The 15,343-nt window shown below is 48.0% G+C and overlaps 2 protein-coding genes across 2 annotated transcripts in view; one reads left to right on the forward strand and one right to left on the reverse strand.

The window, feature by feature from the left end:
* Positions 1-99: 99 nt before the first annotated feature.
* LOC111258039 lies at positions 100-3,549 on the reverse strand. The gene is made up of 3 exons (XM_022828759.1): positions 3,146-3,549; positions 2,306-2,526; positions 100-928 (listed from the first exon to the last, which is right to left on the reverse strand). Exons 1-3 carry the CDS (start codon positions 3,453-3,455, stop codon positions 302-304), a joined length of 1,158 nt encoding a protein of 385 aa, XP_022684494.1. The 5' UTR covers positions 3,456-3,549; the 3' UTR covers positions 100-301.
* A 9,712-nt stretch (positions 3,550-13,261) lies between these two features.
* Positions 13,262-15,343, forward strand: part of LOC101763861 (sugar transport protein MST1) — a 5,978-nt gene continuing 3,896 nt past the window's right edge. The window contains exon 1 of the mRNA XM_004975763.4: positions 13,262-13,858. Coding sequence (XP_004975820.1) covers positions 13,400-13,858 — 459 coding nt within the window. The 5' untranslated portion in view covers positions 13,262-13,399. The remainder of the gene's footprint in view (positions 13,859-15,343) is intronic.

Here is a 15,343-nt window from a genome sequence, read left to right on the forward strand (position 1 = left end):
GTCGCTGCCTGTCTGCCAGGCTGCCACCCCATCTTGGTGACTGGGTGTGGGTGGGATAAAATGGTGAGGGCCGAGCACGTGTGCCACGTACTGATCACGTGGCGCCAGGGTGTAAGGTTAAACCAGTGCTAATGCTTTTGCATCATGGTGTAACGTGTTATTACCAGCGAGAGGCACTTCCTCGTATGCAGAATCAAGTAACTAACACGGTTTGCCACTATGGTTGAATATACAGCTTAACCCACGAAGGCATCAATACATCGAACATGTCCACGAGCTGCCACTATGGTTGAATATACAGCTAAAGTGAAACCTCCATCGTCATACCACTGCGCAACAATAGTGCTTCCGACCAGGCGACAGTGACTTGCATCTTACAGAAGCCAACGTTAAGTTCACCATAGCTTCTACCCATGTTAAGAGGAGTGAAAACTGCATGCTCTTCCACAGCTTCATCTTCCGCCTTTTTACTCTGACGTGTATTGACAGAAACTATCAGGTGTTCCTCATACTCAGCAGAAACAACAGACCGTGAAAGCAAGATGTTATCACCATCAAGAGGCACCTTTCCATCTCCAAAACCAAGCAACACGACTTTCTCATCTTCTATACTGTCCGTACTGGCTGTAAACTGACCATGAGAATCTTCTAGCCATGACCCCTCAATGACTTTCACACTGATTGTGGCCTCCAGAGAGTAAAAAATATGGCCAACTGTAAGCTCCATCGTGCTAAGCTTGCTTGTGTAACATTTCTTAAACATGCATGAATCAGGTATTAAGGCAGGGCTATCGAGTGGAGGAGCCAGAAGGCTTAAAACTCTATCCTGTGATTCAATATTACTCTTCACTTTCAGCTCAACCTCAAAGATCACAGGATCCAACAAGTCAACAGCACGGACAGGACCAGTCAGTACTAAAGATAAATCCTGCATGCAACACCATTAAATAAATAGTGAGAAACCCAAGGAAAAAGAAGAGGCTCATCGGGCAGCATAATATACAGAACTGCACATTAAATTGTATGGACCGCAAAGAGCATATAAAAATGGATATAATTTATGACACAACCAATGGGAGAAAATATTAGTCTAATGAGCCAGTGAAACAAAACAAAAAAAAAACAATTGCTACGTGCTTATCATTAGAGCATGTTTTATATAGAACATGCATATTCTAATTCTTTGCAAAGAAAGCAGTAACTTTTTTGAAGCCAAAATTCAGAAGAAACGTCGGAAAAGTATCATATACAAGAAAAGCATGTAAGTGCACCGGAATAAAATAGATGAAAAAGGTTTGTCAATGCAAAGGTCTAAAATTCTTAAGGGCGTGTTCAGAGAAGCAAGGTCATATTTCAAGCAATACTCCACAGGTCGCCATGTGCCTGATAACAATTATGTATTACCTAGACTGTGGAAGAACAGACTTCAGTCAATGTGCTGAATCAATTCTTATTTTGATCCAGTTTGAGTTACAAGTTAGTTTAGTTGGACCTATATTTTGTAACAATATGTGGTTATTTCCCGGTGTACCTATGATAACCTATGATTAAAAACCCACATATACATGACCAAATTTTAAGATATACCCATCTCATTTCAGTTTTATCACTTGTTTCCGAGGTCAACATGGTCCCAATGTAAGAAATAATCACGAAAAATTCTGCACAAAGGGAAGGACCAAAACCCAACAAATTTGAATAGGTGCACTTACCAGTTACCACATCTGTGCCCATATATTTATACATATCCTGGCATAAATTTTAACATACCCTGATATGAATGAAACGACTATCTATTTGATTAGATTGGGTGCAGATATACTTGTAACTTGTGTGACGTATCGATGTTAACGATAATGCATACCTATGCATTGCAGCAATTTTTTTTATTTGATTCACCTTACAAAACATGAAGTCAGATTATATTAAAGACTCATCAAATTGCAATAATACGCAGATACCAATAGTGGGAATAAAATAACATTCTGAATGGTTAAAGTATGCACCATCCTCACATCAATAATTTTCTAACAAATTCAAACATGAAGATTGCTCATCAGATGGAGAAATGTAAACAACGTTTGTCTCCTACCAAAAAGGTTGAATAAAAGAGACATGGTAATTTCCACAATGCAACAAAATTAGACCTCTTCTAAAAGCTCACTAAAACAGATCATTGAGAAAACCAAATAGATTAACTAAGATCATTTGGTATGCAGAAACAATATTTACAAGGGCAACACTACGGTAGCTATTAGCCTGTAGCAAGAGACAAATCAAATAATAAAAAATATATACTACGGACCTCTTGGGTAAGGGTTTGGCAGTTATCCCTTTTGCGATGGAAGATGATATTGCGATTGTGATCTAGGTTGTCACGTATGGCAACCATACCATACACATCTAGCGGAAACTTTAAACCTCCACTTAGTCCCGTCACTTTGACTGAGAAGATCTGTAAAGTACTGATCAGGCACCCGCCACCGCGTGCGGGCTTATCTGTAAAACGCTTGGCACATATTGTTGCTGCAAGTAAAGGATATTCCCAATGAGTTGAGATATTCAAGTCATATGGGATGCAGTAGCAGTAGTAGCAGTAACAGTGAGAGAAATAAATAACACGTGCACGCTGTTGGTGTCCATTTCTAATCCTATTTCATGTATCCCTCTAAGATATAGAAAACATCAAGGCATAGTAGGGTAGAGCATGACGATCATGTATTTTTTTGATATAAAACAATACATTGCAGGGAGAACACAAAAAAATGAGATACAAAACAGGTTGAATGTTAACTCTAGTACCAAACTAAAGCATAGTTAATATTGAGTAGTTTTCCCCCTAGAAACAGGAGGAGAAACAACATCCACACAAACTTTATAACATTTGCGGAGTTTGGCGATCTAACCTAAGAACACAGTTATACAGATAAACAATGTGTATGTACGTGTTTTGGGGGACTAATACTAACAGAGTCAGTTTTTTTTTTTAAAAAAACGAGTGGTTCCATCAGGATCCAGACAGCAAAGATACGTAGCAGCCCTAATAACATCAAATTATTAACAAAGCCACACCCAGTTAACATGCGTGCGTAACAGATTGATTAACCATGAGAACAAAGAAGGGAAGGGACAATAAGGAACTCACTCTCGTCCTCAAAGTAACCATAGCGACCCAGATAGAGACTCTCCCAGAACCTGCGGAATTGCTTAGCTTGGTAGGCGTAATAGTCTGTTAACTCTTCTTCGTCGTCAACTTCATTCAACCACTTGAACTTCGCGACACCTTCTGCTTCCGCTAGCCGCTTCCTCTCTTCTGGATCGAGCTCAATCTTCCTCTTCTTCGTCGCTTCATCTTCTTCTTGGGTTTCCACTTTGTGCTCCTTCTTCAACTGTACCTCCAGACCCATCCCTATCTCCGTCTCCGTCTCCGCCTCCATCTCCATCACCATATCCATCAATCACAGGCACGAGGTCGCCCGTCCGGCCGTCCGGGTTATCCTCGCCGCCGTTACAAGAAAGGAAAACCTAGATATGGTTTCTTGCGAATGGATGGAGTAGGTCTTCGGGTAGCCGGGCACGGGCAGAAGGGAGACGAAAGGCTACTACTTCCGGCAGCCCACAAAGTCGCAGGACAACTCGCGGACCATTTTCCTTGGTACAAGTAGATGGGCCAAGCGACCTTATTCTGGATTTTATAGAAGGGAAAAGTTCTTTTAACATCCCTCAACTATCGACGAAGCCCAACATTAGTCCCCCAACCGCAAAATCAGACGTTTGACACACCGTATGCAATACGGGGCAAATCCAGTCACTCGCTATTTTTAACGTTGATTTGAAATGCCCGGGCCAAGTCAGTGGGGGAGCCTGTCGGGCTCCTTCCCTCCCCAAAACAAATTGTACGAGGGAGCTTCCTTCATACGGCTCGAATTATTCTTAGATGTCCTAAAAGGCATCTTTCCTTATGATCTGGTGGTTCAGCAAACGAGCACTAGCCGCAATAGCAAGGAACTATGACCAATAGAGTTAGACACAGAGCGTCATACTTCTTTATCTTGTGATGGTTGAGGAGTTTCTTTCTCAGAGGGTGCGGGACGCTTGCGGAGTCCGTACCTTCCGTACCACCACAAGTCGTTCTTGGGCAGATCCTGCTCCTAAACATAAGGGAGGGATAGGGGAAAGGGGCTGGGCCTATCATATAAATAGGGTTATAGAAAGACCACGTATTTTCATTCAACGTTTCGGGGCGCCCGATTCGATCAACGAATTTGGCAAGCTGATCTGCTTTGATCCAAGAGAAAGCCCAGTGAGCCACCTTTTCGGTGCAAGTCATGTGACCTACAGCTCAGCCTTCGCTTTTTGAGACTTCCTTTACCCACATCTCTATGTGCCCGCAGCACTTTCATATGGAGAAAGATGGGCTTACCATTTTCCATCAATAGCACCTAACCTATGATGATTTTGGTGGACCGTGCTCCACCCCGGTGAACTCATGCGGTTCCGATGTGCCCAGAGGCTAGAGGTGAATCCGTTCACGGTCCGTAGGACCAACACCATTCGAAGGTTGATGGCCCGCCCTGCCTAGAATAGGAATCTTTGACTGGGCTTACACACATTCGCTCACTTACTCTGTCCCCCCTCAGCCCACCCTAGCCCCGGGTACGTCGTCTCCAAGGCTTCACACAAAATCTTCACTAACAACATATGCATGCTTTTGTAGGGTCGGGCAGAACCGTTGTTGCCTGATGCAAACTTCCCCCATATTGCTATCAATGTCTTCATGTCGCACGACCTCTTAACATTACATAACTGAATCCCCAATCCTTTGCTTGCTGTGCAGTGATAGTACCAATATCCACTAATCGTTGTTTCCAGATACGGTTGCCGGTTGACATCTCTTCTAATTCGTCAATACGAGAAGCAAATCGTTGTGTGGAGGAATCAATATCTCTACATAAGCCAAGAGGCAGATCTTGTGCCACTCCACCAAGTCGTATGAAACTGACATGCATCCTGGCTCCCGGGACTCTTTCATAGAATTCCAACAATTTCTCCCGCTCCTCAAAAGCCTAAAGGAACGGAGTTGATGCTCCCACATCCATAGCATGAGTAGTTGAAGCAAGTGAATGATTTGAAATTCGAGTTATTTCACAGAATAACACTAGTATATATTGAGCTCGTAATGGTACCTCACAATTCAAAAGTCTCTCTACGGTTGAAGAATGAGCGTGTTCTTTGTCCATCGTAGAAACATAGATAGGATCAACGACGGAAGGAACAACAAAACTTTACGACAGCTTTTTCGTACACGTTCACTTGCATCACATACACAAGTGCTCTTTGAATTGTGCAATAAGGTCACCCGTAACACGGCTCTCCCACTCGAGTTACCTTAGCCCCGGGCCATGCTATTTTATGATATTGGAAAAATGGCAGCCTAACTACTTATTATCATCATCTTGAAAGTTGGGCTCCTTTTGAATATGAGTGGGGCTCCTAGTCTGGGAGGCGCCTTCGTGGAGCCAAACTGAAGGAAAAGCAAAAGGGCGAGGCCACACCCGGCTTTGAATAGGAGGGGGGTTTAGCTCTGGATCATGCTTGCTTCGAATGGATCAGAAAGGGGGCTGGGTTCTATTTCTGAGCTGGGCAGGAGGTGAAGGCCAGAAGAACAAGAGAAGTGTGCCCTCCTGTTAAGGAAGAGGATAAAAAGGTGCTATCATCTATCTCGACCTGTTTCCCGAGGTGTTGGAAAAGAAGACCGGCTCAGAGAATCACTGGCGTGCTTTCTCTCCCCCATCGTTTCGCCAACAAAGAAGTCATCCTTTACTTGACAATTGACCATTCCATCCCTACCAAGCCGCCTCTTCGAAGTATTTACCTCTGCCTTTATTTTTTTCACAAATAAAAAAGAAAAAAAATCAAGAACCTCGTCTGTGATTTAATCAGCCCTATGGGACTTTACTCAACCCATTCTCCAATTTCCTGCATTGCTCAAGTGTGTGACTCCGTATGAGGACCTCCTTCCCTTTTGCTCTGCCCACTCTCCGTTCACACAGTTATCAAAGCGGAGGAAGGGTGGGTAGCAGGTACCATGAGCCCTCTGTCCCACACATCTATCAAGAAGCAAGTGTAGTTCATTGGTTCCACCAAATGCTCCTATCTCTCAGCAAAGATCGTGTGAGTGTGCAGTTATGTTTCAGATGCTTCACCATGGAATAGATCGACTCAGTTCCCCTTCTTTTCCGGTGCACTCACTTTATATCTCCGACACACAAGGAAGGACGCGGTGGGAAGAAAGCAGCCTGTAACATCCATAAAAATCACCAACTTAAATCACCCACTAAAAATTTGTTTTAAGATCTTTTTACTGTTGAGCTCCCGAAAATCCCGTCTTCCCGGCAATTTCGCCGTCCCGGCTTCCAAAGCCGACAACCATCATTTTTATCCTCTCCGCAAATTCTGCCGCGTGCCGATTGACAAACCGCCGCGTGTGCTCCGACCATTTTCCGCAATCACCGCCGACTCTCCCTTCCTTTTTCCTCTGTTTCCCCTGTCCCTTTTTCTTTTTTCTTTTTCTTCCTTCTCTTCCTTCCTTTCTCCTTCTTCCTTTCTTTCTTCTTCCTTCCTTCTTCTTCATTTCTTCTCCTCCCTCCTTCCCTGTGCCGCACAGTAGGCCTTCCTGGTCGACGCGCAGCCGAGCCCCCCTACCTACCATGCCTGCCCCCTCCCTCTCCCTGGGCGTGCAGCACCGGACCCCGTCCCCCGCAGCGCCACACCCGGCCCCCTGCCCCGGCTCCCCGCATGCACAACGCGCTCCCGGCCCTGCGCCGGCGCACATGCTTGCCGCCCGCGCCCTGGCCTCCCTCGCCACCCACAAGCTTGCCGCCCTCTCCTTGCTCCCTCCCGCGCCAAGGCGCCGCCACCCTACTCTTGCGTGTCGCCAAGCAGACCGCCGCCGCCTCCTATCCACCGCTGGCCGCCCCCTTCCCATCGCCGAATCCCCAAGGTAAGGGGCAAAACGGGTTCCCCTCACCCTCCTCCACTGTCCCCGCCACTCGGCTCGCCGCCGGCGAGGCCTGGCCGGCCGGCCGCCGCCGGCCATCTCCTCCCCCACCCTCTCTGTTCTTGAACCGAGGAAGGAGAAGAAGAAAACTCCTTCTCATTTCGATCTAACCCCCATCTTTCTCTATTTCGCAAAATAGTCCTCCCACCTCTCTCAAAGATTCTCTCGCAGATCAGCCCTTCCACCTTCCAAAAATATTTACAAACAAGTCCCTAGTTCTCGCTGTTTAGTCCTAAAACTTGTTTTAAGCCCCTAATACACGGTTATCTCATCATTTCATGCGCCAAACTTCCTCCAATTAATCCCAAATTCGACCACGGCATCCTCCAATATACTTCCGCTGAGTCATCTCCAAATTTCGTGAAAATACTCATTCCTCCTCTTTTTCGTTCGCTTTCTCTGTTCGAGCTCAACGGGTAAAATCTTATTTTTCTTTTATTTATTGTGTGCCCGATTGTGTGTGTTGTAGATCACGGAGTACCCGAGGAGGAGCCTAAGGAGGAGTTTGACCGTGAGCCCGAGCCCGAGGACTAGCACCGCGAGCAAGAACTCCTGGCCAAGTACGAGAATGGCAAGTCCAATCTCACCCTTTGATGTATATTTATCCAAGTTTTTCAAACACCACCTATTGTCCTGTTTTACAAAATTGCATATTGTTTTACTGCTGAAACACGATTGGATAGACACCCCTTGATTTCTATGAACATTCCTTTATTGTCCTATAATTATCTCTAAATATGATTTGTTCTGTTTGGATGATAATTATTTGCTAGAATGCTTAGGACCTTGTTACTCAATTCAATCATGACTACAATGTGCTTTGTTAAAGAATAAATGTGTGAGTGTTTTGAAATGAGAAAAATAGGTTTTTGAAAATAAAGAAAAGAAATGCTTAGATGAGATTGATGGGTGATTCTTGTGTGAAATGCCAGTAAGTTGGGCTCGTACCTTTGTGGTTGAGTAAGGTTGGGAGATATCCATCTTGTCACACTTAAGGATCGAGTTGATGTGCCATCTTGCCTAACCCACTATTGTGCAACCACTCGACCGTTGTGTGAGCGGCGGCTTAGCATAAATCCCACTAGCTGGTCTGTTAGCCATCAGGAGAGCTGGTGAGCAACGGGAGACCATGGAGAAGGGTCCAGCTCCTTGTCCTGAACGGTCGGGCTCAACGCGTCGGATACTACCTCCCTGCCCGATCTACTAGTAGCAACAGTATTCGGCACAGACTTCTTCCGACCAGCTAGTTTCTTCTTCTTCCGAGTCGGCTGAGACACCTTGGAAAGGGGTCTCTTCCCCACAGCCTGCCGGGTCTGCCGACCTGCGCCTTGATCCTCTCCGCCCTCGCTGGCTGCGCTAATGGCAGGCCCAAAAGAAGAGTCAGAGTCAAATGCAAGGCTGGGTGGCAATGTGACTGGCACGTTGATCAGACAAACCTTGGGATGCGCCGCTTGAGCCTCGCCAGGCAACGGTGGAAGGCAAAAATAAACACAGGGGTTGCCCTATGTCAAGACATGGTTTTGAGTCAGGAGGAATGCAAATAAGGAACATATTGCATTAAAACAGAAATGCATATAGTCTCACTGAGGTAGGCGACTGCCTTCTCAAGGAAAAAAGCCTTAGGGGTGTTCACATTGCTGACCTCGCCCTTGAACAACCTGGACACCCGGTGAAGAACATCTTCATCGGACACTTCACCAGCAATCTCCTGAGTCGGATCATTCAGCCCCGAGTACTCGTATGACGAATGTACTCGGTATTTGATTGGCCGAGTGGCCCTTTGACAGAAGTTGATGCCAATAGCCGCGAGCATTAGTCCCTATGCCTTCAAGTCGGTAATTTCACCAGCAATTCATTTACTTGGACCTGTTCCTCCAAGATCGGCTGATTTTGCCACTCGGCCACTGACACAGGCCCAAAACCTGTACGTGGTGGCAGCTCGGGCTTCTGATTGGCAATGAGAAACCACTTGGCATGCCACCCCTTGTGGGAATCCTTCAGCTGAAGGTCAAAGTACTCATGCACCTTCTTGGGGCGCAATGAGAATCTAGCCCCCCCCCAAATAACCATATCCTTTCTACCCTTTGTATTTACGATCTTCAACTGATAAAGATAGTGTCATAAATTGAAGTTGAGGGATACCTAAGTATGCTTTGCATACATGAATAAAGACAGAAATATACAAGATTGAGTTAGGGTTAAGGTGTACCAACTTGATCTTGTAGTAGTGGAGGAGGCCATGGAAGAAATCTCCAGTGGGGATCCCAAACCAGCACTCGAAGAACAGCGTGAAGACCACCACCTCCGCCGTGTCCTCAGACGGGAACTCCTGACCGGCGGTGGGCTTTTACTTGAGCAGCTCTTGCGGACCAAGGAGCCCGCGGTCGACAAGGGACTGAATCCGCTCCTACGTCATCACGCTCTTCGTCCACACCAACAAAGGAGCTGGGGCATTGAACTGCGCCATTGATTTGCGAGCTTCTGGTTTGGATCTAAAGAGCACTAGGGTTTTGTTGCACATAAAGCAATGCAGCAGCTTGGGCGGCAGTGGTGTAGCAGCTCAGGCGGAGGTGGCGGCACATGCGTGAGACAATTAGGGAATGTGGCGGCGCAACCTAGGGTTCACGAAGGTGACGGCGGAGCACTTAGTGAGCTCAAGGTAGCGGCACTGCGAAAGGTTGAAGATATGAGTGGCAACGATTCCACGCCACTCGCGCTTTTAAGGGAGATGACGACATCAATTACGGATGGAAATCGCAAACCTTCCATTAGCACTGTGCAAGCGTGCGAGGCAAAATCTGCAAACCCTTTCGTTAACACCGTGTGTGCCTGACGTTTCTTTAGGACTTTTTGTTGCATTTTTAACAGAGCGCCTCCGTGGCCTTGTCACCCCCTGTCCTCAGGGACAAATACCTAATGTTACTCGGCGCGCCTCCGCGACTACGCCAGTCCCCACCCTCGAGGCTGGGCGCCTAATTCTACTCAACGCGCCTCGGCGACCTTGCCAACCATCACTATTGGGGGTTGGGCACCTAATTCTACTCGATGCGCCTCCGCGGCCCTGCCAGACATCACCCGCAGGGGCTGGGTGCCTAATTCTACTTGACGCACCTCCGCGGCCCTGCCAGACATCACCCTTGGGGGTTGGGTGCCTAATTCTACTTGGCGCACCTCCGCGGCTTTGCCAGACATCACCCTCGGGGGCTGGGCACCTAATTCTACTCAGCGTGCCTCGGCGGCTACGCCAGTCCCCACCCTTGAGGGTTGGGCACCTAATTCTACTCCGTGTGCCTCCGCAGTCCTGCCAGGCATCACTCTTGGGGGTTGGGCGCCTAATTCTACTTGGCATCCCCCAAGCCCTGCTAGCCATCACTCTCGGAGGCTGGGCGTCTAATTCTACTCGGTGCGCCTCCGCGGCCCTGCCAGACATCACCCTCGGGGGCTGGGCACCTAATTCTACTCGGCGTGTCTTCGCGGCCCTACCAGCCATTATTCTCGGGGGCTGGGCGCCTAATTCTACTCGGCGTACCTTCGCGGCCCTGCCAGTCCTCACCCTCAATGGTTGGGCGCCTAACTCTACTCAACCAAACTCTGCGGTACAACCAATCTTCATCCACGAGGACCAGTATCCCAGGTTCAAGAAAACACGCCTCTATGGCACCAAAAATACTAGAAATGGATATAAATGCATATTTTAGTCAGCTAAAACCAAATCCCCAACATTACATATTAGAAAAGACTGCGAACAGCTCCAGGATAGACGACATCCCAAGATAAGAGGCTACAACGCAGAAAAAGAGAAAAGCATAATGCAAGAAGGCTACACTTCACGCTTCCCTAAGCGGTGTGCTGGACAAAGTGCAAAATTCACGATGCACCTTCCTCACGAGGATTCTTCAAGCATCGTTACGTCCCAACTCCACCGCAGAAACTACGAAGGGAAGGAGCACCTGGGTGCTCTTCACGAGAATTCTTCTAGCATCAGACCTTTGGGTGGATGCTATACCTATCAAAAACTACGAGTGTCAAGCTTATCAGTCCTATTACTCGAGCCATGATTCTCCAAGATGAACGACAGGTCTATTTATAGCCGGACCGCAGGCTAGCTTCAAAGATTCTACAGTAACCCCGTGAAGGTGCACAGCAGAGCTCTCCATACTACTGTGACTCTACAGTACTCACGTGGTGTCCGGCCTTATCTTCAAATACTGGTGCACAATATCCCCCGTGAAACCACTTCAACTGCGAAGAACACCCGTGAACAAGGACCTTTTTGTCGGTTACCTATCATTGCTTTAGTCCTTATCTCGAGAGATTTGGGTGCCTATTTCTCATCGGCAGGCCTCCGTGGTTGCGCCTATCTCCTATGCTTAGGCACTGGGACCTACTTCAATAGACAACTTCATTTTTTGACCATTGGACCGATTATTCTAATCGCTTCAATGCTCGGGGGCTACTCCTACGGAGTGCATCTTGCGACGCCCTCCGTAACCATCGCTTCGACCTGCTCGATGCTAGCATCCATTACCTCGGCGGTCATCTTCACTTTGCGCGTTGGCTCTACGCTCGCTCGGATTTTCTTCTTTTTGAGTACTGCACAACCTCTCCATCACCATGACGGCATCACAGCTTCAGCTGACCTAAATTCAAGCTTCACTGCGACGACCTTAAGTTCCTGTTCGCCAACACATCGCTCGGGGGCTTGAGGGATATAGGTACCCCACGGGTCCCCACCGACCAGGATACTGGCCAGACCTGACAAGTGGGCCCACCCAACCACGGAATGCCAGTCGAGTACATGAAATTACTTGGAGTACACGTCAAGGCAACTAGAGTGTCCAAATCTACCCGGATATTGTGGGACGCGTATTGTAATCCGACTTAGATCACCTTCCATGTAATACCAAGTAGATTAGATTCAAACCGACTTGTACCTCTTGGTCGTCATACTATATAAGGCGGCCAAGGGCGCCTCCTAGGGGTAACAGACACCGGATCATCAGATTGAAACATTGAGCAATACGATCCACCAGCATACAGGGCGTAGGGTATTACTCTCCGAAGGTCTGAACGTGTCTAAAATCCCTGTGTCTTCTTCGTGTTCTCATGATCACCTTCGAGTTCTTGTTTCGCAATCGCCCTCACCTATAAATTAACCACTTGGGTAACCCCCTCGTGGACTGCTGGACTTATAAATCCGACAGGGCCTACTACCACGTCATGCAAAACCACCGTCAAAACTAGCGAGGGACAAAAATAAACGAATTAGATAGATGAGGGATGCCATATTTCCGATTTTGCGGACGAGGGACAAGCCAGACTTCAGCGATGGATGAGGGACATCAAAAGAACTTTTTCCTTTTTGATAAACAAGAGTGAGAGGCCCACAAAGCTGTCTCAGCCCACAGGACCCAAGCCTCATCTTGTCTTGTTCTTGGGCCGCTCAGCTGCATGACGCACGCAATCGACGACGTTCCCCCAGTTCATTTTATCCATTGAGTTCCGGTGGCCCATCAGTAATCTACTGAATTTCTTACTCTGCCGTTTCCTTGAGGATATCCCCTATTATTTCTTTCATTTTTTTATTTTTTTAGGCGCAGCAACACCTGCCGGCGCGCATGGTTTGACACCAAGGCTAAGGGTCTATTTGAACTGCAGCTTTTGAATTTTTTTAAAAAGTTGCTGCTGATTTTTTTTCATGTGTTTAGCTTTATAGGCTCAAAAAACTACGAAAAGTTTGAAAAATTAAACCTTTTTAGCTTTCTATATAAACTCAGCTTTTCTGAACTTTTGATTTTTCGGAAGCTACATAAAAAATTTACTGTTTGTTTCAACTTCTACTTTTCGTAGTGAGAAACTAAACTCAAACAAACAGCTCTAAGTCCCACGAGCGCGCCATCACACCACGAGTGCCAACCACAGGCCGACATCCATCGCCCGGCCGCGCTGCTTAATTTTGTCGCTCCGAAAGTGGCCCCGACTGCAGGTGCTTGAGTGCTTCGTTCTGTTGCTCGACACGTCGCGGTCAGAGGGGTAGCGACGAGTTTCTCAGGCACAATTTTAAGGCTTGCTGGAGGATCGAATAATTTGGTGAGGTCGTGAGGAAATGAGGGCGCTCACCTAACGAAGGCTGACGTTGAAGCAGAACATGTCAGTTGTATAAGTACCGCAGAGGGCGCTCACCTAACGAAGGCTGACGTTGAAGCAGAACATGTCAGTTGTATAAGTACCGCAGCACCTGGCCACACTGCCCCAGTGCATCAGCCGAGCCGTTCCGTGACGACTGCTCGCAGTAGGTAAGCCTGCGCGTGACTGCGAGCGAGGCAGTGAGCTGCAGGCATGGCCGGGGGTGGGTTCGCCGTGGCCGGTGGCGCGTCGTCCGCCGACTATGGCGGCCGCGTGACCTTCTCCGTTGTCGTCACCTGCCTCATGGCGGCGTCCGGCGGCCTCATCTTCGGCTACGACATCGGCATCTCGGGGGGCGTCACGGCGATGGAGTCGTTCCTGTCCGCCTTCTTCCCGGGGGTGCTGCGCCGGATGGCCGCCGCGCGGCGGGACCAGTACTGCGTCTACGACAGCCATGCCCTCACGGCGTTCACCTCGTCGCTCTACCTGGCCGGGCTGGCCGCGTCGCTCGTCGCCAGCCGCGTCACCAGGGCGGTCGGGAGGCAGGCCGTCATGCTCGCCGGCGGCGCGCTCTTCTTCGCCGGCGCCGCCGTCAACGCCGCCGCGGTCAACATCGCCATGCTCATCGTTGGCCGCATGCTGCTCGGCTTCGGTATCGGCTTCACCAACCAGGTAAAGTTGGCACTCCGATTCATTTCTTTCTTGTCAACAAGTAGTATATTACACATTTACACTAGTGATAGTTCAGCTTGCGGCAGCCAAATAATCTGTGGCTAATCAACCGATTTACGAGCACTTCAGTGTTACCAGTACATCTATCATCAGTAGACTAGAAACATTACAGGAAACAGTCATTTTCGAGTATTTCAGAACTTGCTTTTCTAATAAAAAAAGATTGGTACTTGGTTTGACATAGGCTGAACTGTGATCATCCTAGTACGAATTGGAGCCATGTTGGGTCCTACACAGAATTGTAATAAAATGTAAGATATATAAAACTAAAATTTAAGCAATCTTGAGATAGTGTAACTTAGCTTTTTGGCAGAGGATGCATAAACAATGACACAACCTCTGCGCCAAAAAAGGCTGCATTCTGTGTTGTGGTTGTGGATATATAGATAGATAAAGCTACAAAAGAGATAGATGATCAAAGTGGACTTTCTCTGATCTTGATGTGTCTTGTGGATATATAAATAGATTAGCAAATATACCTGTGCATTGCAATGGGGAGAAAAAAAATACAAACACGCCTCTATAACTCGATAAATAGTTAAACACGACTCAAAGCTTCGATGATAATTTAATTTATGATAGTCAATTATTCCTGTTAGATGTAGATGTGAAATTCTTAGCTTTTGCCGCAGAGAGGATTGGAGCATGTGTGCCTAATGAACTGCACAACCAAATGAACCCGATTCTAGTCGTAATGAATCGTCACTTTTTCCATAATTAACTCTCAAACCCCCACCCAATACATCTAATCGGTTTTTTAGGCTGGATAACTACGGTATACTGTAGTATCTGAACGTACATACAAACACACACTACACCCACACATACTCCACACACATCCTATGCGCCTGCTAGACCTACAAACTATACACGCAATGTTCTTCCGGATATCGACGAAGTTGCACAGTGCCTGTTGGGGGGAAATATTAACGACCTCCTTATGCCTCTTTAAACAACAATCATAAAGGCCCAAGCCCACCTGTGGTAATAGCAATCTCCACCGACCCGGCAAGGGCAAGGAGCATCCCACTCCGCCTCGCCCGACCCAGGGCCTCGGGGTCAGACACGCCCGACCCCTCGTTGGCGAAACTCGCCTCGCCCGACCCACGGTCCCAGGGTCGTATGCACCCGACCCCTCGCCGCAAGGCTCCGCCTCGCCCGACCCCGGGCGTAGGGGGCCAGACTTATCCAGGCCCACAAGACAAGGGTCCGCCTCAGGCGCAGACCGGCAGACGAGGGCGCAGATCTCGTGGGCCCCCACCGATCTCACCATAAATGCGTCGCGGCTCTGGCACGCAGAAAGGCGCTCGCGCTCCTCAACGTGACCTGCCACAAGTACCCATGCAGTACGCTGTAGCCACGACCGCACAGTCTACAGCGGCCGCAGCCTCCCCTAGCGCATGCGTGCCAGACATTGTGCGGTGC

The sequence above is a fragment of the Setaria italica genome, chromosome VII, assembly GCF_000263155.2.
Source record: "Setaria italica strain Yugu1 chromosome VII, Setaria_italica_v2.0, whole genome shotgun sequence".
In the NCBI taxonomy this organism is placed as follows: domain Eukaryota; kingdom Viridiplantae; phylum Streptophyta; class Magnoliopsida; order Poales; family Poaceae; genus Setaria; species Setaria italica.

Coding starts and splice junctions, on each gene's coding strand:
- LOC111258039 (XM_022828759.1), bottom strand. CDS start 3,455: ATGGATATGGTGATGGAGATGGAGGCGGAGACGGAGACGGAGATAGGG. Junction 2,527..3,145: donor TGGTTACTTTGAGGACGAGA/GTGAGTTCCTTA, acceptor CTTTACTTGCAG/CAACAATATGTGCCAAGCGT. Junction 929..2,305: donor GCCAAACCCTTACCCAAGAG/GTCCGTAGTATA, acceptor TGTTGCATGCAG/GATTTATCTTTAGTACTGAC.